This window comes from Heterodontus francisci, chromosome 16 (genome assembly GCF_036365525.1).
Source record: "Heterodontus francisci isolate sHetFra1 chromosome 16, sHetFra1.hap1, whole genome shotgun sequence".
NCBI classification, from domain to species: Eukaryota; Metazoa; Chordata; class Chondrichthyes; order Heterodontiformes; family Heterodontidae; genus Heterodontus; species Heterodontus francisci.
The window spans coordinates 102,322,638-102,346,324 of NC_090386.1; the positions used below are offsets into that span (position 1 = coordinate 102,322,638).

Below are 23,687 nucleotides of genomic sequence, written 5' to 3' on the forward strand. Positions count from 1 at the left end.
GCAAAGAAGTCATTGGTGGGAGATGATTACACACCCCCCAACAGTAGCTGCACTGTAGGAGAGAGTATAAATCAAGATATAATGGGAACTTGCAGGAAAGGTACTGCAATAATCATCGGCGCTTTTAATCTTCATATTGATTGGGCTCATCACATTGGCAAAGGGAGCCTGGAGGATGAGTTTGTAGAGTGTATTTGGGACAGTTTCTTTTAGAACAATACATTGTGGAAGCAACCAGGGAACAGGCTATTTTAGATCTGGTAATGTGCAGCAAGACAGGATTAATTAATCTGTGAAGGATCCTCTAGGGAAGAGCGATCATAACATGAATATCACATTCAATTTGAGAGCGAGAAGTTTGGATCTGAATCAGGTGTCTTAAACTTAAATAAAGGCAATTACAAGAGTATCAAAACAGAATTGGCCAAAGTGGACTGAGAGAATAAGTTAAAAGGTAAGATAGCAGAGAAGCAGTGGCAGACATTTAAGGAGATATTTCATAACTCTCAACAAAGATACATTCCATTGAGAAAGAAAGACTATGAGGAGGATGCACATCCATGGCTAACTAAGGAAGTTAATGATGGTATCAAATTGAAAGAAAAGGTGTACAATGCTGCAAAGATTATTGGTAAGCTAGAAGGCTGGGAAAGTCTTAGAAACCAGCAGAGGGCGACCTAAAAAAAAGGGGTGAAATTAGAGTGAGAGTAAAGGAACAAGAAGTATAAAAACAGACAGTAAAAGCTTCCACAAATATATAAAAAGGAAGAGAGTTGCTAAAGTAAGTTTTAGTCCCTTGGAGGATGAGACTAGGGAATTAATAATGGAAACCATGGAAATTGCAGAGAGGTTGAACAAGTAGATTAGTTTAGTTTAGAGATACAGCACTGAAACAGGCCCTTCGGCCCTCCGAGTCTGTGCCAAACATCAACCACCCATTTATACTAATCCTACACTAATCCCATATTCCTACCAAACATCCCCACCTGTCCCTATATTTCCCTACCACCTACCTTTACTAGTGACAATTTATAATGGCCAATTTACCTATCAACTTGCAAGTCTTTTGGCTTGTGGGAGGAAACCGGAGTACCCGGAGAAAACCCACGCAGACACAGGGAGAACTTGCAAACTCCACACAGACAGTACCCGGAATCGAACCCGGGTCCCTGGAGCTGTGAGGCTGCGGTGCTAACCACTGCGCCACTGTGCCGCATTGTATCTGTCTTCAAGGTAGAACCCAATAGCATAAGAAAATCAACAGACAAAAGGGAGGGAGGAACCTAAAACAATCACTATCACTAGAGAAAAAGTACGAGGAAAACTAATGGCTCTAAAAGGCTGACAAGTACCCTGGACCTGATGTTCTGCATCCTAGGGTCTTCCCTAAGGAGAGCAGCGCCAGCTTCTCCAATCTATCCACTTAACAGAAGTTCCTCATCTCTGGAACCATTCTCATAAATATTTTCTGCACCCTGTCTATGCCTTCACATCCTTCCCAAAATATGGTGCCCAGAACTGGATAAAATACTTCAGTTGAACCAGTGTTTTATACAGGCACATCATAGCTTCTTTGCTTTTGTACTCTATGCCCCTATTTATAAAGCCCGGGATCCCATATGCTTTATTAACCACTTTCTCAATCTGCTCTGCAACCTTCAATGATTTGTGACTTGTTACCAGAGCACTTCTACTTTTTTTTGTAAAATATATGTTTTAAGGTCTTATGGTTGAATTATGGACATTGATTCATCTGGAATCTTGAAGAGATGCTGAACTTTGTGTTTTGTTTTAAAGTCACCAGAATGTTCCTGGGTTTGGCTTATAAACAAGTCTTACTGGAAGGCACCTGTCTGGATAATCACCCAGCCGGGGCTGTTTTTGACTCGGGGAAATGTTTACAAAGAAGTGAAAGGTCAAGATTTATAGAGATCAAGAGGCTTGACTTCTAGACTGTTTTTGGTTTCAGTTTGAACTGTTACAACAGACAGTGGTTTTTGCTTGCCAAAGAAGACCCAGCTCATCTCTCTCTTGAAAAGAAACTCTGCACTTCCGGTGTGTCAGTTTCCTATTTTCAACTGTATTTAAACAAACCCTGCGTGTCGAATGTGTGGAAACTGAAACCTTGCATTTCTGCTGTAAGGCTTATCTGAAGCCTTTGTAGCTGCATTTCTTGGAAAGCCTACCCAAACTGATCTTCAATATTGCCTGGAAAGAACTGTTCTAGGAAGATCTCAGTGACAGCCATCTATATGTATATGGGACGCCAAACCACAACTAAAGACAAGCATTCAGCCTAAACTTGTTTTTGTTTTCTTTGCAACAGCACTATAAACAAAAATCCTTTTTTTTAACCAGATGTGTGTGAGGAGCTAATATAAATAAGGGGCTTTAATATTTCAACGCGTGTGTATGTTTTACTTCATTATTGGTTAAGGCTTGTTTTATAATAAACTGATAATTTTGTTGTCTATTAAAGAAACCTGGTTGGTGTGTTTTATTCTGGGAAAAATAAGAGTATATGATTGACTGTATCGGTAAGTGGGAAAATTTAAATATATGTTGTGACCTGTGGAGAAGTGGGACTAGAATAAACAGTGCACTCCTCCCACCCGAGTCGTGACAGCATATATACCCCCAGGTCTCTCTGCTTCTGCACCCCTTTTAGAATTGTACCCTTTAATTTATATTGCCTCTCATTATTCCTACCAAAATGAATTACTTCACAACTTTCTGCATTAAATTTCATCTGCAACACATCCGCACATTCCAACAGCCTAAGTCCTCTTGAAGTCTATCACTGTCTCCTCACTGTTCACAATATTTCCGAGTTTTATGTCATCCACAAATTTTACAAACTGTGCTCTGGACATCCAAGTCTAGGTCATTAATATATATCAAGAAAAGCAGGTGCCCTAACACCACCCACCCCCCCAGAAATCAGACCATAAACCTTCCTCCAACCACTGCGGCACAGTGGTTAGCACTGCAGCCTCACAGCTCCAGGGACCAGAGTTCAATTCTGCGTACTGCCTGTGTGGAGTCTGCAAGTTCTCCCTGTGTCTGCGTGGGTTTTCGCCGGGTGCTCCGGTTTCCTCCCACAGCCAAAAGACTTGCAGGTGATAGGTAAATTGGCCATTATAAATTGCCCCTAGTGTAGGTAGGGAATATGGGATTATTGTAGGGTTAGTATAAATGGGTGGTTGTTGGTCGGCACAGACTCGGTGGGCCGAAGGGCCTGTTTCAGTGCTGTATCTCTTAAAAAAAAATCTGAAAAACAACCGTTCACCACTACTCTGTTTCCTATCACTCAGCCAATTATATATCGATGCTGCTACTGTCCTTTTTATTCCACAAGTTCTAACTTTGCTGGCAAGATGGTTATGTGGCACCTTATCAAATGCATTTTTTGGAAGTCCATGTACACCACATCAACCGCATTACCCTCAGCAACCCTCTCTGTGCCCTCGGCAAAAAATTCAAGCAAGTTAAACACAATTTGCCATCAACAGCTCATTTCCCACACTCCTTCCCCTCCCTCTCAAAAACACAACAGGGTTCCCCATGTCCTCACTTTCCACCCCACCAGCTTCCACATCCAAAGGATCATCCTCTGCCATTTCCGCCACGTCCAGCATGACATCACCACCAAACACATCTTCTCCTCCCCATCAGCATTCCGAAGGGACCTTTCCCTCTGACACTCTGGTCCACTCCTCCATCACCCTCGACACCTTGCCTCCTTCCCACAGAAACTTCACATGCAATCGTAGGAGTTGTATTTCCTGTGCTTTTACCTCCTCTCTCCTCACCATCCAAGGCCCCAAACACTCCTTCCAGGTGAAGCAGCAATTTACTTGTACTTCTTTCAACTTAGTATACTGCATTCACTGCTCATAATGCGGACTAAATTGGGGACACCAAACGCAGATTGGGTGACTGCTTTGCACTCAGTCTGCAAGCATGATCCCAAGCTTCCGGTTGCTTGACATTTTAATTCATCACCCAGCTCATGCCCACACTTCTGTCCTTGGCCTGTCACAGCGTTCCAGTGAAGTTCAACGCAAGCTCTAGGGACAGCACCTCATCTTCCAATTAGGCACTCCACAGTCTTCTGGACTCAGTTCAAAATTTGAGCATGACTTTTTTTTATTTCAATTTTATTTTTTTAAAACTATGTGCCTGTCTTAAACTTACTTTTCATGTATCTGCTTTTGGACACAGCTGTTCATTATTATACAATTAACACTCTCTCTGGACTAATGCTGTCTTTTACTACGACTATTACCACTCTTTGCCTTTTCTTCCTTGATATGTCTGTCATTTAATCTCTCCTGCCCTTCACCCACCTTCCCTTTTGTTGTTCTTCCACCCTTCTCCCCCTTTTCACTTGCTCAAAGCCTATTACATTTCTAACCTTTGCTAGTGCTGATGAAAGGTCACAGACCTGAAATGTTAACTCTATTTCTCTCTCCACAGATGCTGCCAGTCCTGCTGAGTATTTGCAGCACTTTGTTTTCTATAACAAATCCTTGCTGGCTTTCCTTAATTAATCCACATTTGTCCAACTGGCTTAATTTTGTCCAGAATTATTGTTTCTAAAAGCTTTTCCACCAGAGGTTAAACTGACTGGCCCGTAGTTGCTGGAGTTGCGTTTACACACTTTTTTGAACAATGGTGTAACATTTGCAATGCTCCAGACCTCTGGCACCACCCCTGCGTCTAAGGAAGAATGGAAAATTATGGCCAACGTATCCACAATTTCCACCCTTATTTCCATCAGTATCCTTGGATGCATCTCATCCAGTCTGATTTTTTTTTTTAATTTAAAGATACAGTACTAAAACAGGCCCTTCAAGTCTGTGCCGACCAACAACCACCCATTTTATACTAAACCTACATTAATCCCATATTCCCTACCACCTACCTACAGTAGGGGCAATTTACAATGGCCAATTTACCTATCCACATGCAAGTCTTTGGCTGTGGGAGGAAACCGGCGCACCCGGCAGAAACCCACGCGGTCACAGGGAGAACTTGCAAACTCCGCACAGGCAGTGCCCAGAACTGAACCCGGGTCGCTGGAGTTCTAAGGCTGTGCTGCTAACCACTGCGCAGTCCTGGCAACTTATCAACTTTAAGTACATCCAGCATTTCTAATACCTCCTCTTCCAGTGTCTCGACTACCTTCTCTTTCACTATTATTTGGGCAGCATCTTCTACCTTGGTAAAGATTAATACAAAGTACTGATTTCGTACCTCAGCCATGTCCCTGCCTTCATACGTAAATCCCCATTCAGGTTGGCCTCATTCCTTTTACTATTTATTTGCCTAATGTAAAGAAATGCAGTTGCAAACTAGCGTGCACGAGATAAATGACCAAATAATCTGTTTTTAGAAATACTGGTTCAGGGATAGATTCCATCAAGGTATCAGAACTCCCCTCACCATCTTCAAAAAGTGCCATAGGATCTTTTATATCCAGCTGAGAGGACACGATTCTATGATTCATCAATGTGATCATGTCCTCCTGAAGTCTAACTATCCTCTTCACTGCTTACAACATTTTGAAGGTTTAGTTTAGTTTAGAGATACAGCACTGAAACAGGCTCTTCGGCCCACCGAGTCTGTGCCGACCATCAACCACCCATTTTTATACTAATCCGACACTAATCCCATATTCCTACCACATTCCCACCTGTCCCTATATTTCCCTACCACCTACCTACACTAGGGGCAATTTATAATGGCCAATTTACCTATCAACCTGAAAGTCTTTTGGCTTGTGGGAGGAAACCGGAGCACCCGGAGGAAACCCACGCAGACACAGGGAGAACTTGCAAACTGCACACAGTCAGTACCCAGAATTGAACCCGGGTCGCTGGAGCTGTGAGGCTGCGGTGCTAACCACTGCGCCGCCCCATCTGCAAACATTGAAATTATGCCGAGTGGTTCCAACAACGACACTTGAGGAACATCACTGTACACACTTCTCCGGTCTGAAAAACTGTTCATTACTAGTCTCTGCTTTCTGTCTCCTGTGAAATGGGCAGACAGATGGTAGATGCAACAGTGTACAAGAAAATATGGAGCAATTGTTAAGAAATAACTGCAGAAAATGTATTAGTTCTATCAAAATCAGAACTCAGAATGGATAAGGGAGCAGGCCTTGATGGTTGCACGCCAACTGCTGAAAGAAACCAGAAGGGCGAGCAGGGGCTCCATTTTCGGCTCTCATTGTAAAATTTGCAGTGGGTGTAGGGTTTGCATATCAAGCTGTAGTTCGGTCTGTGCTTGCTGCTGAATGTATGTTAACAGCATTCCTGATTTGGCTCCCTTTTCATAAATGCAGCAAATTGGATTTTTCCATGAGGCTTCTGACCTCGGATCCTGACTATCACAAACACTCCTACTTTCACCTCTAACATTGTCTCCACCCTTGTCTCAGTTCATCTGCTGTTGAAACATTCATTCTTGCCTTTCTCACCTCCAACTTGGTGGCACAGTGGCGCAGTTGTTAGCACTGCAGCCTCACAACAGCAGCGACCCGGGTTCGGTTCTGGGTACTGTTTGTGTGGAGTTTGCAAGTTCTCCCAGTGACTGTGTGGATTTCCGCCGGGTGCTCTGGTTTCCTCCCACAGCCAAAGACTTGCAGGCTGATAGGAAAATTGGCCATTGTAAATTGCCCCTAGTCGTCGTCTTCTTCTTTGGCCTCCTTGTCTCAGGAGACAATGGGTAAGTGCCTGCAGGTGGTCAGTGGCTTGTGGAGCAGCGCCTGGAGTGGCTATAAAGGCCAATTCTAGAGTGACAGACTCTTCCACAGGTGCTGCAGATAAAATTGGTTGTCGGGGCTGTTACACAGTTGGCCCTCACCTTGCGCTTGTCTTTTTTCCTGCCAACTGCTAAGTCTCTTTGACTCGCCACACTTTAGCCCCGCCTTTATGGCTGCCCGCCAGCTCTGGCGATCGCTGGCAACTGACTCCCACTATTTGTGATCAATGTCACAGGACTTCATGTCGCATTTGTAGACGTCTTTAAAGCGGAGACAAGGACGGCCGGTGGGTTTGATACCAGTGGCGAGCTCGCTGTACAATGTGTCTTTGGGGATCCTGCCATCTTCCACGCGGTTCACATTGCCCCTAGTGTAGGTAGGAGAATGGTGGGGATGTGGTAGGGAATATGGGATTAATGTAGGATTAGTATAAATGGGTGGTTGTTGGTCAGCACAGACACGGTAGGCCAAAGGGCCTGTTTCAGTGCTGTATGACTTTATGTTATTCCAACATTATTCTATCCAGCCTCACATCTTCGGGGGGGTTTAAAACTAATTCAGCAGGGGAATGGGAACCTAAATTGTAGTTCCAGTGCACAGGATGTTGAGAGTAGTGAGGTCAGGGATAAGGTAACAAGGACGCAAGAGGGCACTGGCAAGCAAGAACTTGGTTTAAAGTGTGTCTACTTCAACACCAGGAGCATCCGGAATAAGATGGGTGAGCTTGCAGCATGGGTTGGTACCTGGGATCTCGATGTAGTGGCCATTTCGGAGACATGGGTAGAGCAGGGGCAGGAATGGATGTTGCAGGTTTCGGGATTTAGATGTTTCAGTAAGAACAGAGAAGATGGTAAAAGAGGAGGGGGTGTGGCATTGTTAATCAAGGAGAGTATTACAGCGGCAGAAAGGACGTTTGAGGACTCGTCTACTGAGGTAGTATGGACCGAGGTTAGAAACAGGACAGGAGAGGTCACCCTGTTGGGAGTCTTCTATAGACCTCCGAATAGTTCCAGAGATGTAGAGGAAAGGAATATTGACTGGAAATACTATAGTTCGAGTACTTTAGATGGGTCAGTTTTTGTCCAGCGTGTGGAGGGTTTTCTGACACAGTATGTAGACAGGCCAACCAGGGGCGATGCCACATTGGATTTGGTACTGGGTAATGAACCCGGCCAGGTGTTAGATTTAGATGTAGGTGAGCACTTTGGTGATAGTGATCACAATTCGGTTAGGTTTACCTTAGCGATGGGCAGGGACAGGTATATACCGCAGGGCAAGAATTATAGCTGGGGGAAAGGAAATTATGATGCGATTAGGCAAGATTTAGGATGCGTAGGATGGGGAAGGAAACTGCAGGGGATGGGCACAATCGAAATGTGGAGCTTATTCAAGGAGCAGCTACTGCGTGTCCTTGATAAGTATGTACCTGTCAGGCAGGGAGGAAGCTGTCGAGCGAGGGAGCAGTGGTTTACTAAAGAAGTTGAAGCGCTTGTCAAAAGGAAGAAGAAGGCTTATGTTAGGATGAGACGTGAAGGCTCAGTTAGGGCGCTTGAGAGTTACAAGCTAGCCAGGAAGGATCTAAAGGGAGAGCTAAGAAGAGCAAGGAGAGGACACGAGAAGTCATTGGCGGATAGGATCAAGGAAAACCCGAAGGCTTTCTATAGGTACATCAGGAATAAAAGAATGACTAGAGTTAGATTAGGGCCAATCAAGATAGTAGTGGGAAGTTGTGCGTGGAATCGGAGGAGATAGGGGAAGCGTTAAATGAATATTTTTCATCAGTATTTACAGTAGAGAAAGAAAATGTTGCCGAGGAGAATACTGAGATTCAGACTACTAGGATAGATGGGATTGAGGTTCACAAGGAGGAGGTGTTAGCAATTTTGGAAAGTGTGAAAATAGATAAGTCCCCTGGGCCAGATGGGATTTATCCTAGGATTCTCTGGGAAGCCAGGGAGGAGATTGCAGAGCCTTTGTCCTTGATCTTTATGTCGTCATTGTCGACAGGAATAGTGCCGGAAGACTGGAGGATAGCAAATGTTGTCCCCTTGTTCAAGAAGGGGAGTAGAGACAGCCCTGGTAATTATAGACCTGTGAGCCTTACTTCGGTTGTGGGTAAAATGTTGGAAAAGGTTATAAGAGACAGGATTTATAATCACCTTGAAAAGAATAAGTTCATTAGCGATAGTCAGCACGGTTTTGTGAAGGGGAGGTTGTGCCTCACAAACCTTATTGAGTTTTTCGAGAAGGTGACCAAACAGGTGGATGAGGGTAAAGCAGTGGATGTGGTGTATATGGATTTCAGTAAGGCGTTTGATAAGGTTCCCCACAGTAGGCTATTGCAGAAAATACGGAAGTATGGGGTTGAAGGTGATTTAGAGCTTTGGATCAGAAATTGGCTAACTGAAAGAAGACAGAGGGTGGTGGTTGATGGCAAATGTTCATCCTGGAGTTTAGTTACTAGTGGTGTACCGCAAGGATCTGTTCTGGGGCCACTGCTGTTTGTCATTTTTATAAATGACCTGGAAGGGTGGGTTAGTAAATTTGCGGATGACACGAAGGTCGGTGGAGTTGTGGATAGTGCCGAAGGATGTTGTAGGGTACAGAGGGACATAGATAGGCTGCAGAGCTGGGCTGAGAGATGGCAAATGGAGTTTAATGCGGAAAAGTGTGAGGTGATTCACTTTGGAAGGAGTAACAGGAATGCAGAGTACTGGGCTAATGGGAAGATTCTTGGTAGTGTAGATGAACAGAGATCTTGGTGTCCAGGTACATAAATCCCTGAAAGTTGCTACCCAGGTTAATAGGGCTGTTAAGAAGGCATATGGTGTGTTAGCTTTTATTAGTAGGGGGATCGAGTTTCGGAGCCACGAGGTCATGCTGCAGCTGCACAAAACTCTGGTGAGACCGCACCTGGAGTATTGCGTGCAGTTCTGGTCACCGCATTATAGGAAGGATGTGGAAGTTTTGGAAAGGGTGCAGAGGAGATTTACTAGGATGTTGCTGGTATGGAGGGAAGGTCTTACGAGGAAAGGCTGAGGGACTTGAGGTTGTTTTCGTTGGAGAGGAGGAGGAGGAGAGGTGACTTAATAGAGACACATAAGATAATCAGAGGGTTAGATAGGGTGGATAGTGAGTCTTTTTCCTCGGATGGTGATGGCAAACACGAGGGGACATAGCTTTAAGTTGAGGGGTGATAGATATAGGACAGATGTTAGAGGTAGTTACTCAGAGTAGTAGGGGCGTGGAACGCCTTGCCTGCGACAGTAGTAGACTCGCCAACTTTAAGGGCATTTAAGTGGTCATTGGATAGACATATGGATGAAAATGGAATAGTGTAGGTCAGATGGTTTCACAGGTCAGTGCAACATCGAGGGCCAAAGGGCCTGTACTGCGCTGTAATGCTCTAGTTTTTAAAAAAACATGCCCCAAACCTCATGACTTCCAAAGCCCACAAATGACTGCTATGGAGTCAAGACAGAGAAAGAGAGAGAGACACAGTGAGGGGGGGATCTCATAGAAACCTATAAAATTCTAACAGCATTTGACAGGGTAGATGCTAGAAGGATGTTCCTGATGGTGGGGGAGTCCAGAACTAGGGGTCGTCGGGTTACCCCATATTCCCAGACTTTCAGGACTGAGATGAGGAGAAATTTCTTCACCCAGAGAGTGGTGAGCCTGTGGAATTCGCTACCACAGAAAGCAGTTGAGGCCAAAACATTGTATGTTTTCAAGAAGGAGTCAGATATAGCTCTTGGCTTTGAAGGGATCAAAGGATATGGGGGGAAAAGCGGGAACAGGTTACTGAGTTTGATGATCAGCCATGACCATAATGAATGGCAGAGCAGGCTCGAAGGGCCGAATGGCCTCCTCCTGCTCCTATTTTTCTATGTTTACATGTTCGCACTAAGTAATTAATTACATGCGTTACGACCAGGTGAGAAATGTGTTTAGGGGTCTTTTACTGTCATCACCTGGTCTTACTGTAACAGGGTTTATGTTTTTAAACACACTGTTTTGAGCTCCCCCCTTGGTGAATCCTTGTTCCCCACTTTCCAATTATAAGGCAAAGAAATGAGCACACCAGGTTTTCGCAGGTTTAAGGAAAAGTGAATAATTAAACCTTAAACTTCAACTCTAATTCGGTTAACGCCTACGGATATACAACGTGCCCACGCTAGCATGTACATGCAATACACACATGGAAATAGGAACAGGAAAGAGCAGAAAGAAAATAAAGTAGAGGTTTGAGGCAGTCTCTGAAGGGGGTTTCTTGTTATTGTTTCTGTGTTTCCAGCTCGCTGTAGAGTCTTTGATTGTAGACAGCTCTTACTTTTCATTGCAGCCCAGTATTCTTCTTAAACCTTGTTCACATAGGAGACCTTTCTCCGAGTTCACGTGTCTTCAATGGGTTTTTCGTTCAGTGAGAAAGAGATGAGAGCAGACAGGAGAGCAGTGTTCTCAGTCCAGGAAGCAAACAGCTTTCTGAGTTCAAAATTCTGTGGGCAGTTCAAATTCAAAAAACCAAACACCGTCATATGACTACTCTGGTCTGACCACTTCATCTGTGTATTGGGGAAGCAAGGACTGGGTCCCTTGTTCCAACACTGTCTGCTAGCATGCAAATGTCTTTCCAATCAGGGGCCTAGCAAGTACTTGTGATAGGCTCTCTTTTCTTCCCAACCACAATTTTAAGTTTTAATGTTCATGTGGCGAAATAATGTGTGCCTCAGTCTTGGCAGGTGGGGGGCTTGCCTGACACATGAAATACCTTGCGGTGTTGGACAGTTGAGATCAGCTCTCAAATAAATTCATGCATTGTCAACTGTGGCTCAGTTGGTAGCAATTTCACTCAAGTCCCACTCAAGAGCTTGAGCACACAAAAAAAAAACAAGGCTGACATTCCAGAGCAGTACTGAGGGAGCGCTGCACTGTGGAAGGTGCCTTTTTCGGATGAGACATTAAACTGAGGCCCCATCTCCTCGGGTGGGCGTAAATGATTCCCTGGCACTATTTTGAAGAGCAGGGGAGTTATCCCCAGGGTCCTGACCAATCTTTAACCTGCGAACATCACACAAAACAGATTATCTGGTCATTATCCCATTGCTGTTTGTGGGAGCTTGCTGTGTGCATACTGGCTGTCACGTTTCCTGCATTATAACAGTGACAAGTACTTCATTGGCTGTAAAACGCTTTGAGACGCAAGGTGAGCATGAAAGGCACTATGTGATTGCAAGTCTTTTTTTTTCCCCATTCCATTGCAACAGAAAGGCTACACTGGGGGTGATGCGCCCCAACCAAACATAACTTGTCTTTCACTTCCCAATACCAACCGCCCACGTATTATCAGTGTTTTACTTGATTTAATTCCTTACATCATCCTGAATTTAACACATTTACCTGCTCGTCAGAACTATGTGTCCTGGCCTGTCGGAAGACCTTACACAAATCAACGATTCTCGGAAGACCGCCATCATTAACAACGAGCTCAGTAGATTAAATGTGGACATTGCAGCACTTCAGGAGACTCGCCTCCCCGCGAGTGGCTCTCTAGCAGAGCAAGACTACACCTTCTTCTGGCAGGGCAGGGATCCTGAAGAACCAAGACAGCATGGAGTGGGCTTCGCCATCAGAAACTCCTTGCTCAGCATGATAGAGCCTCCCTCAAATGGCTCGGAACGCATACTGTCCATCCGACTGCTCACCACCTCTGGTCCAGTACACCTACTCAGCATCTATGCTCCAACACTCTGTTCCGCACCTGAAGCTAAAGACCAGTTCTATGAACAACTCCATAACATCATTAGCAGCATCCCCAACACCGAACACCTATTCCTGCTGGGGGACTTTAATGCCAGGGTTGGGGCCGACCATGACTCATGGCCCTCCTGCCTTGGGCGCTATGGCGTTGGAAGGATGAATGAGAACGGGCAGAGACTGCTTGAGTTGTGTACCTATCATAACCTCTGCATCACCAACTCGTTCTTTCACACTAAACCCTGTCACCAGGTTTCATGGAGGCACCCAAGATCACGTCGTTGGCACCAGCTAGACCTCATTGTCACAAGGCGAGCCGCCTTAAACAGTGTTCAAATCACACGCAGCTTCCACAGTGCGGACTGCGACACCGACCACTCCCTGGTGTGCAGCAAGGTTAGACTCAGACCAAAGAAGTTGCATCATTCCAAGCAGAAGGGCCACCCGCGCATCAACACGAGCAGAATTTCTCACCCACAGCTGTTACAAAAATTTCTAAATTCACTTGTAACAGCCCTTCAAAACACTCCCACAGGGGATGCTGAGACCAAGTGGGCCCACATCAGAGACGCCATCTATGAGTCAGCTTTGACCACCTACGGCAAAAGTGCGAAGAGAAATGCAGACTGGTTTCAATCTCATAATGAAGAGCTGGAACCTGTCATAGCCACTAAGCGCATTGCACTTTTGAACTACAAGAAAGCCCCCAGCGATTTAACATCCGCAGCACTTAAAGCAGCCAGAAGTACTGCACAAAGAACAGCTAGGCGTTGCGCAAACGACTACTGGCAACACCTATGCAGTCATATTCAGCTGGCCTCAGACACCGGAAACATCAGAGGAATGTATGATGGCATGAAGAGAGCTCTTGGGCCAACCATCAAGAAGATCACCCCCCTCAAATCTAAATCGGGGGACATAATCACTGACCAACGCAAACAGATGGACCGCTGGGTTGAGCACTACCTAGAACTGTACTCCAGGGAGAATGCTGTCACTGAGACTGCCCTCAATGCAGCCCAGCCTCTACCAGTCATGGATGAGCTGGACATACAGCCAACCAAATCGGAACTCAGTGATGCCATTGATTCCCTAGCCAGCGGAAAAGCCCCTGGGAAGGACAGCATTACCCCTGAAATAATCAAGAGTGCCAAGCCTGCTATACTCTCAGCACTACATGAACTGCTATGCCTGTGCTGGGACGAGGGAGCAGTACCCCAGGACATGCGCGATGCCAACATCATCACCCTCTATAAAAACAAAGGTGACCGCGGTGACTGCAACAACTACCGTGGAATCTCCCTGCTCAGCATAGTGGGGAAAGTCTTTGCTCGAGTCGCTCTGAACAGGCTCCAGAAGCTGGCCGAGCGCGTCTACCCTGAGGCACAGTGTGGCTTTCGTGCAGAGAGATCGACTATTGACATGCTGTTCTCCCTTCGTCAGATACAGGAGAAATGCCGTGAACAACAGATGCCCCTCTACATTGCTTTCATTGATCTCACCAAAGCCTTTGACCTCGTCAGCAGACGTGGTCTCTTCAGACTACTAGAAAAGATCGGATGTCCACCAAAGCTACTAAGTATCATCACCTCATTCCATGACAATATGAAAGGCACAATTCAACATGGTGGCTCCTCATCAGAGCCCTTTCCTATCCTGAGTGGTGTGAAACAGGGCTGTGTTCTCGCACCCACACTTTTTGGGATTTTCTTCTCCCTGCTGCTTTCACATGCGTTCAAATCCTCTGAAGAAGGAATTTTCCTCCACACAAGATCAGGGGGCAGGTTGTTCAACCTTGCCCGTCTAAGAGCGAAGTCCAAAGTACGGAAAGTCCTCATCAGAGAACTCCTCTTTGCTGACGATGCTGCTTTAACATCTCACACTGAAGAATGCCTGCAGAGTCTCATCGACAGGTTTGCGTCTGCCTGCAATGAATTTGGCCTAACCATCAGCCTCAAGAAAACAAACATCATGGGGCAGGATGTCAGAAATGCTCCATCCATCAATATTGGCGACCACGCTCTGGAAGTGGTTCAAGAGTTCACCTACCTAGGCTCAACTATCACCAGTAACCTGTCTCTAGATGCAGAAATCAACAAGCGCATGGGTAAGGCTTCCACTGCTATGTTCAGACTGGCCAAGAGAGTGTGGGAAAATGGCGCACTGACACGGAACACAAAAGTCCGAGTGTATCAGGCCTGTGTCCTCAGTACCTTGCTCTACGGCAGCGAGGCCTGGACAACGTATGCCAGCCAAGAGCGACGTCTCAATTCATTCCATCTTCGCTGCCTTCGGAGAATACTTGGCATCAGGTGGCAGGACTATATCTCCAACACAGAAGTCCTTGAAGCGGCCAACATCCCCAGCTTATACACACTACTGAGTCAGCGGCGCTTGAGATGGCTTGGCCATGTGAGCCGCATGGAAGATGGCAGGATCCCCAAAGACACATTGTACAGCGAGCTCGCCACTGGTATCAGACCCACCGGCCGTCCATGTCTCCGTTATAAAGACGTCTGCAAACGCGACATGAAATCGTGTGACATTGATCACAAGTCGTGGGAGTCAGTTGCCAGCATTCGCCAGAGCTGGCGGGCAGCCATAAAGACAGGGCTAAATTGTGGCGAGTCGAAGAGACTTAGTAGTTGGCAGGAAAAAAGACAGAGGCGCAAGGGGAGAGCCAACTGTGCAACAGCCCCAACAAACAAATTTCTCTGCAGCACCTGTGGAAGAGCCTGTCACTCCAGAATTGGCCTTTATAGCCACTCCAGGCGCTGCTTCACAAACCACTGACCACCTCCAGGCGCGTATCCATTGTCTCTCGAGATAAGGAGGCCCAAAAGACTTGATTTAATTCCTTACATCATCCTGAATTTAACACATTTACCTGCTCATTAAGATGAATACCCTGTATTAAGCATGAGTAAAGGGTAGAATGAAGCGGGAGAAATTTGTATTACAACAGAAGTGACAAGAGGTCACAAGATCATAAGAAATAGGAGTAGGTCATTCGGCCCCTCGGGTCTTCTCCGCCATTCAACATCACAGCTGATCGGATTGTGGCCTTAACTCCACTTTCCTTCCTGCCCCACATAACCCCGGACACCCCTACAGATCAAAAATCTAACAATCATAGCCTTGAATATATTGCTTTTTTTTTAAAATTCATTTATGAGATATGCGGATTGCTGGTTAGACCAGCATTTATCATCCATCTCTAATTGCCCTTGAGAAGGTAGTGGTGAGCTGCCTTCTTGAACCGCTGCAGTCCTTAGAGCATTGTTGGGAAGGGAGTTCCAGGATTTTGACCCAGCGACAGTGAAGGAATGGTGATATAGTTCCAAGTCAGGATGGTGTGTGGCTTGGAGGGGAACTTGCAGGTGGTGGCGTTCCCATGCCTCCGCTGCCCTTGTCCTTATAGGTGGCAGAGGTCACGGGTTTGGATGGTGCTGTTGAAGGAACCTTGGTGAGTTGCTGCAGTGCATCTTGTAGATGGTACACACTGCTGCCACTGTGCGTCAGTGGTGGAGAGTGAGTGTTGAAGGTGGTGGATGGGATGCCAATCAAGCAGGCTGCTTTGTCCTGGATAGTGTCAAGCTTCGAGTGCTGACGGAACTGCACTCATCCAGGCAAGTGGAGATTATTCCATCACACTCCTGACTTCTACTTTGTAGATGACGGACAGACATTGGGGAGTCGGGAGGTGGGTGAATCACTGCAGAATTCCCAGTCTCCGACCTGATCTTAGATATAGCTCTTGGGTCTAAAGGGATCAAAGGGTATGGGGGGAAAGCGGGAACAGGTTACGGAGTTGGATGATCAGCCATGATCATAATGAATGGCGGAGCAGGCGCGAAGGGCCGAATGGCCTTCTCCTGCTCCTATTTTCCATGTTTCTTGCAGCCACAGTGTTTATGTGGCTACTCCAGTTCAGCATCTGGTTAATGGTAAACCCCAGGATGTTGATAGTGGGAGATTCAGCGATAGTAATGTCATTGATCAAGGGGAGATGGCTACTTGGTCGCGATGGTCATTGCCTGGCACTTGTGTAGTGCGAATGTTACTTGCTACATATCAGCCCAAGCCTGGATGTTGTCCAGGTCTTGCTACATATGGACATGGGCTGCTTCAGAAGTCATGAATGGTGGTGAACATTGTGCAGTGAACATCCCAACCTCTGACCTTATGATGGAGGGAAGGTCATTGACGAAGCAGCTGAAGATGGTTGAGCTAGGACACTACCCTGAGGAACTCTGAAAGTAATGTCCTGGGAGTGAGATAAGTGACCAACAACCACAACCAGCTTCCTTTGTGTTAGGTATGACTCCAACCAGCGGAGATTTTTTCCCCCGATTCCCATTGACTCCAGTTTTGCTCGGGTTCCTTGATGCCATACTCAGTCAAATGCTGCCTTGACGTCAAGGGCAGTCACTCTCACCTCTGGAGTTCAGCTCTTTTGTCCAAGTTTGAGCCAAGGCTGTAAGAAGGTCAGGACCTGAGTGACCCTGGCAGAACCCAAACTGAGGGCCAGTGAGCAGTTTATTGTCGAGCAAGTGCCACTTGATAGCACTGTCGATGACCCCTTTCATCACTTTGCTGAAGACTGACAGTAGACAGATACAGCAGTATTTGGCCCGGTTGGATTTGCCCTGCTTTGTGTACTGGACATACCTCACCAATTTTCCACATTGTTGGGTAGATGCCAGAATTGTTGTGCTGGAACAGCTTGGCTAGGGGCGCAGCTAGTTCTGGAGCACAGGACTTCAGTACTATTGCCGGAATGCCGTCAGGGCCCATAGCCTTTGCAGTATCCAGTGCCTTCAGCCATTTCTTGATGTCATGTGGAGTGAATTAGATTGGTTGAAGACTGGCATGTGACGCTGGGGTCCTCAGGAGGAGGCCGAGATGGATCATCTGCTCGGCACTTCTGAAGATAGATGCATAATGCTTCAGCCTTTTCTTTTGCACTAATGTGCTAGGCTCCCCCATCATTGAGGATGGGGATGGGGATATTTGTGGAGCCTTGTCCTCCTGTTAGTTGTTTAATTGTCCACCACCATTCACAACTGGATGTGGCAGGGCTGCAGAGCTTAGATCTGATTTGTTGGTTAGTTATTGAAAGGCCCAGCCTCCACTGCTCTCTGGGGAAAAGAAGTCCAAAGATTAATACCCTCTGAGGGAAGAAATTCCTCCTCATCTCAGTCTTAAATGGGAAAGCCCTTATTTTGAAACTGTGCCCCCAAGATCTAGATGCCCTCACGAGGGGAAACATCCTCTCAGCATCTACTCTTTCAAGCCCCCTCTCATTCTTCTAAACTCCAATGAATATAGGTCCAACCTGCTCAACCTTTCCTCACATGACAACCCCTCCATCCAGGAAACAACCTAGTGAGCCTTCCTTGAACTGTTTCCAATGCAAGTACATCCCTCCTTAAGTAAGGAAACTAAACCTGTACATAGTACTCTGGGTGCAGTCGCACCAACACCCTGTCCAGTTGTAGCAAGGTTTCCTTATTTTATACTCCATCTCCCTTGCAATAAAGGCCAACATTCCATGTGCCTTCCTAATTACTTTCTATTCCTGCATGCTAACTTTTTGTGATTCGTGTACAAGGACACCCAGATCCCTCTGTACCATAGAATTCTGCAGACTCTTTCCATTTAAATAACATTCTGCTTTTCCATGCTTCAGGCCAAGGTAGACAACCTCACATTTTCATACATTATACTCAATCAGCAAAATTCTTGCCCACTCATTTCACCTATCACTAACCCTTTGTCGACTCTTTGTGCCCTCCTTACAGCTTGCTTTCCTACCTATCTTTATAACATCCACAAATATGGCTACAATATACTCAGCCCCTTGCTCATGAGTCAATAAAACCTAGCATACAGGTGCAGCAAGAAATTAGGAAGGTAAATGGTATGTTAATCTTCATCACAAGGGGTTTTGAGTACAGGAGTAAAGAAATAAAAACAAGAAATGCTGGAAATACTCAACAGGTCTGGCAGCATCTGTGGCGAGAGATGCAGAGTTAACGTTTCTGGTCAGTGACCCTTCATCAGAACTGGCCAGGAGTGGACCAGGATGTCACGGAGGGAGCGATCGCTTCAGAATGCTGACAGGGGAGGGGAAGATACTTTTGGTAGTGGCATCACGCTGGAGGTGGCAGAAATGGCAGAGGCTGACCCTTTGGAGCTACCGCAACTACACTTCTTCACACCCTGCCTCCTGTAAGGACTCCATTCCATTCTCCCAGTTTCTCCGTCTCCGACGTATCTGCTCCGATGATGCAACCTTCCACGACAGCACCTGATTTGTCTTCCCTTTTCCTCAACCGGGGATTTCCCCACTGTGGTTGACAGGGCCCTCAACCATGTCTGGCCCATTTCCCGCATCTCTACCCTCACCCCTTCCCCTCCCTCCCGGAACTGCGATAGTGTTCCCTTTGTCCTCACTTTCCACCCCACCAGCCTCCACATCCAAAGGATCATCCTCCGCCGTCTCCAGCGTGATGCCACTATCAAAAGCATCTTCCCCTCCCCTCCGCATTCCGAAGGGATTACTCCCTCTGCGACACCCTGGTCCACTCTTCCATTACCCGCACCACCTCGTCCCCTTCCCATTCAATCACAGGTGGTGTAATATCTGCCCATTTACCTTCTCTCCTCATTATCCCAGGCCCCAAACACTCCTTTCAGGTGAAGCAGCGTTTTACTTGTACTTCTTTCAATTTAGTATACTATATTCGCTGCTCACAACATGGTCTCCTCTACACTGGGGAGACTAAACACAGATTGGGTGACTGCTTTGAGGAATACCTCCGCTCAGTTCGAAATCATGACCCCCAGCTTCAAGTTGCTGGCCATTTCAACACACCCCGGCTCTCATGCTCACATTTCTGTCCTGAGATTGCTGCAGCGTTCCAGCGAACATCAACGCAAGCTTGAGGAACAGCATTCATTTACCGATTCGGCACGCTACAGCGTGCCTGACTGAACACTGAGTTCAATCATTTCAGAGCATGACGGGCGCACCTTTTTAATTTTAGTTTTTTTTCTTTTTTATTTGTTTATTTTATTTTAGTTTGTTTCTACTGTGCCGACCACTGCTTTTTTTCATGTTTGTATTTGGGGCCAGGGCTGTTCAATTTTCTGTCAATTAACACCCTCTCTGTACTAAAGCTTTGTCTTTCAGCACACTATTAACATACCGTTTGCCTTTGCTCCATGACCTTCTGGTCAGTTATCCTCTGTGACCTTGTCCTATCAACAACTTCCCTTTTGTTATCTCTTGCCCCACCCCCACTTTACTTGGTTAAAACATTTTACATTTCTAATATTTGCCAGATCTGATGAAGGGTCACTGACCTGAAACGTTAACTCTGCTTCTCTCTCCACAGATGCTGCCAGACCTGCTGAGTATTTCCAGCATTTCTTGTTTTTATTTCAGAGTTCCAGCATCTGCAGTATTTTGCTTTTATTTTACAGGAGTAAAGTAGTCTTGCTGCAATTGTATAGAGCCTTGGTGAGATTGCACCTGGAGTATTGTGTACAGTTTTGGTCTCCTCATCTAAGGAAAGATATACTTGCCACAGAGGGAGTGTAACAGAGGTTCAACAAACTAATCCCTGGGATGGCGGGATTGTCTTATGAGGCCAGATTGAGGAAACTGGACCTTTATTCTCTGGAGTACAAATAAATACAGCAGCTACAAGAACAGGTCAGAGGCCAGGAATCCTGCGAGTAACTCACCTCCTGACTCCCCAAAGCCTGTTCACCATCTAAAAGGCAGAAGTCAGGAGTATGACGGAATATTCCCCACTTGCCTGGTGGGTGCAGCTCCAACAACACTCAAGAAGCTCGATCCAATGCAGGACAAATCAGCCCGCTTGATTGGCACCCCATCCACGAACATTCACTCCCTCCACCACCAACACACAGTGGCAGCAGTGTGTACCATCCACAAGTTGCAGCAAAGCACCAAGGCTCCTTAGACAGCAAACCTGCGACCTCTGCCAACTAGAAGGACAAGGGCAGCAAATGCATGGAAACACCACCACCTGCAAGTTCCCCTCCAAATCACACACCATCCTGACTTGGAACTATATCACTGTTCCTTCACTGTCACTGGGTCAGAATCCTGGAACTCCCTTCCTAACAGCACTCTGGGTGTACCTACCTCCCATGGACTGCAGCGGTTCAAGAAGGCAGCCTCACCACCATCTTCTCAAGGGCAATTAGGGATGGACAATAAATGCTGGCCTGGCCAGCGATGCCCACATCCCATGAATGAATTTTTAAAAATTCTCTAGTTTTGAAGAATGAGAGGAGATCTCATGGAAACTTACAAAATTCTTATAGGGCGTGACAGGGTAGATGTAAATAGTATGTTTCACTGGCTGTTGAGTCTAGAACCAGGGGACATAGTTTCAGAATAAGGAGCAGGCCATTTAAGACCAAGATGAAGAATTTCTTCACTGAGAGTGGCGAATCTTTGGAATTCTCTACCCCAGAGGGATGTGGAAGCTCAATCATTGAGCATGTTCAAGACAGAAAGAGATATCTGGATACTAACAACCTCAAGGGACATGGGGACAGTGCAAGAAAATGTCATTGAGCTAGATAACCAGCCATGCGGAGCAGGTTCAATGGGCTGTGTGGCCTACTTCTGCACCTATGTTCCTACGTCCCTTTCATCCAAGTCATTAATATAGATCAAATAGTTCAGGCCCTAGCTCTGATTTGCCCCATTTATCCAAATTCTGTTTCCTAATAGTCAGCCAATCTTCTACCATGCTAAATATTAACACCAACACCAAATTCTTATTTTGTGTAATGAGCTCGTGTCCAACTGCCTTTTCAAAGTTCCTATGGAATCTGATTCTCCTACACGCTTCCAAATCATAACCACTGTCCGCAAGAAATAATTAGTAATTTGCCCTCTAGCTCTTTTGTTAATTATTTTAAATGTGACCTCTGGTTATCACTCCACTTGCCAGAGGAAACAGTTTCTCCTTACTGCTATCGAAGTCCATCATAATTTAGATTTATTAGGACTCCCCTTAACCTTTTCTGTTCTAAGGAGAATTACCACAGCTTCTCCAGTCTCTCCACATAACTGAAACCCCTCAGCCCTGAAACCATTCTGGTAAATCTCCTCTTCCAACCTCTCCAAGGACTTGATATCCTTCCTAAACTGTGGTGCCGTGAATTAGCCGCAATACTCCAGCTGGGACTAAACCAATGTTTTTGTGAAGATAATTCCAGTGAAGCATTTTTCCATGTCCTTTGGCATTCCTTCACTGAGCTCCAGATGCTCTCCCCACCCCCGCACCCCCCGCCCGCCTCCGTGCCCGCACCCCCCGCCCGCCCGCCTCCGAGCCCGCACCCCCCGCCCGCCCCCCGCCTCCGCGCAGCTAACGCAGAGGAAAGGGACAATGATCAGCTCCCCAACTACACTCTGTCCCTTTCTCCCCGTCAATGAAAGAACGCCATTAGTGGCTGCAATGCTTCAGGCCCCGCGCTCTAACCAGAAGCAATGCCCAGCCCGCTTTTAAATTGGGTCCCAGGCTTCTAAGGGCCCATTCCGCCCTCCCGCCCCGCAAGGCTAGGCCTTGGTACCCGCCTAATCCCCAGACCGACCTGCGAGACCCTGGTGGGCCCGTGGCCCGTATAGCGTCCCTGTTGAAGACGGGGGACGATGTTCTGCGACCGGAGGAACCGGGACAAGACAGTCAGAGGCTCGGGAGGCCCAGATGCGACCGCCATTTCCCTCACAACGGAAAGCTATGGTCCCGCCCCATCCGCCGCTTCGATTGGCCGAGGCTCAGGCCGGGCCCCACACCTTACCATCCATCGTAGCCATTGGGTGAGGACCAGCCCCTTGATCCATCAACCGCTCCTATTGGCCCAGGTTCGACCAACAGCTAATCTATCTAACGCTTTCATTGGAAGAGACAGCGCCCGCCCCCTGACTCCATCCGCTGCTCCCATTGGATGAGGCCCGACTGCCCCGTATCCATCCACTTCTTCTATTGGTCCAGGTTCGACCCGCCCCTGACAGCAGCAACCGTTTTCATTGTGAATAAAAAGAGCAAGTGCTGGGAATACTCATCAGGTAGTTGAGTGAGTGAGTGAGTGAGTGAGTGAGTGAGTGAGTGAGTGAGTGAGTGAGTGAGTGAGTGAGTGAGTGAGTGAATCAGTGAGTGAGTGAATCAGTGAGTGAGTGAGTGAGTGAGTGAGTGAATCAGTGAGTGAGTGAGTGAATCAGTTTGTGAATCAGTGAGTGAGTGAATCAGTGAGTGAGTGAATCAGTGAGTGAGTGAATCAGTTTGTGAATCAGTGAGTGAGTGAGTGAGTGAGTGAATCAGTTTGTGAATCAGTGAGTGAGTGAATCAGTGAGTGAGTGAATCAGTGAGTGAGTGAGTGAATCAGTTTGTGAATCAGTGAGTGAGTGAATCAGTGAGTGAGTGAATCAGTGAGTGAGTGAATCAGTGAGTGCATCAGTGAGTGAGTGAATCAGTTTGTGAATCAGTGAGTGAGTGAATCAGTTTGTGAATCAGTGAGTGAGTGAATCAGTGAGTGAGTGAATCAGTTTGTGAATCAGTGAGTGAGTGAGTGAGTGAGTGAATCAGTTTGTGAATCAGTGAGTGAGTGAATCAGTGAGTGAGTGAATCAGTGAGTGAGTGAATCAGTGAGTGAGTGAATCAGTGAGTGAGTGAATCAGTGAGTGAGTGAATCAGTGAGTGAGTGCATCAGTGAGTGAGTGAATCAGTGAGTGCATCAGTGAGTGAGTGAATCAGTGAGTGAGTGAGTGAATCAGTGAGTGAGTGAGTGAATCAGTGAGTGAGTGAGAGTGAGTGAGTGAATCAGTGAGTGAGTGAGTGAGTGAGTGAGTGAATCAGTGAGTGAGTGAATCAGTTTGTGAATCAGTGAGTGAGTGAATCAGTGAGTGAGTGAATCAGTGAGTGAGTGAATCAGTGAGTGAGTGAGTGAATCAGTGAGTGAGTGAGTGAATCAGTGAGTGAGTGAGTGAATCAGTGAGTGAGTGAGTGAATCAGTGAGTGAGTGAATCAGTTTGTGAATCAGTGAGTGAGTGAGTGAATCAGTGAATCAGTGAATCAGTTTGTGAATCAGTGAGTGAGTGAGTGAATCA

At 46.5% G+C, this 23,687-nt stretch overlaps 1 protein-coding gene across 6 annotated transcripts in view; it reads right to left on the reverse strand.

Moving 5' to 3' along the window:
* LOC137378421 (short transient receptor potential channel 4-associated protein-like) overlaps window positions 1-22,326 on the reverse strand; it is a 151,731-nt gene extending 129,405 nt beyond the window's left edge. For 5 of the 6 annotated variants that reach the window (XR_010976598.1, XR_010976597.1, XM_068048750.1 and 2 more), the window contains exon 1: window positions 22,175-22,326. Coding sequence is in view for 3 of the 6 variants with exons in the window: in XM_068048750.1 (XP_067904851.1) it covers window positions 22,175-22,300 (126 nt within the window). In the remaining 3 variants the exon portion in view is untranslated. The remainder of the gene's footprint in view (window positions 1-22,174) is intronic. The other variant, XM_068048751.1, reaches the window with a different exon arrangement.
* Between the last annotated feature and the right edge of the window lie 1,361 nt (window positions 22,327-23,687).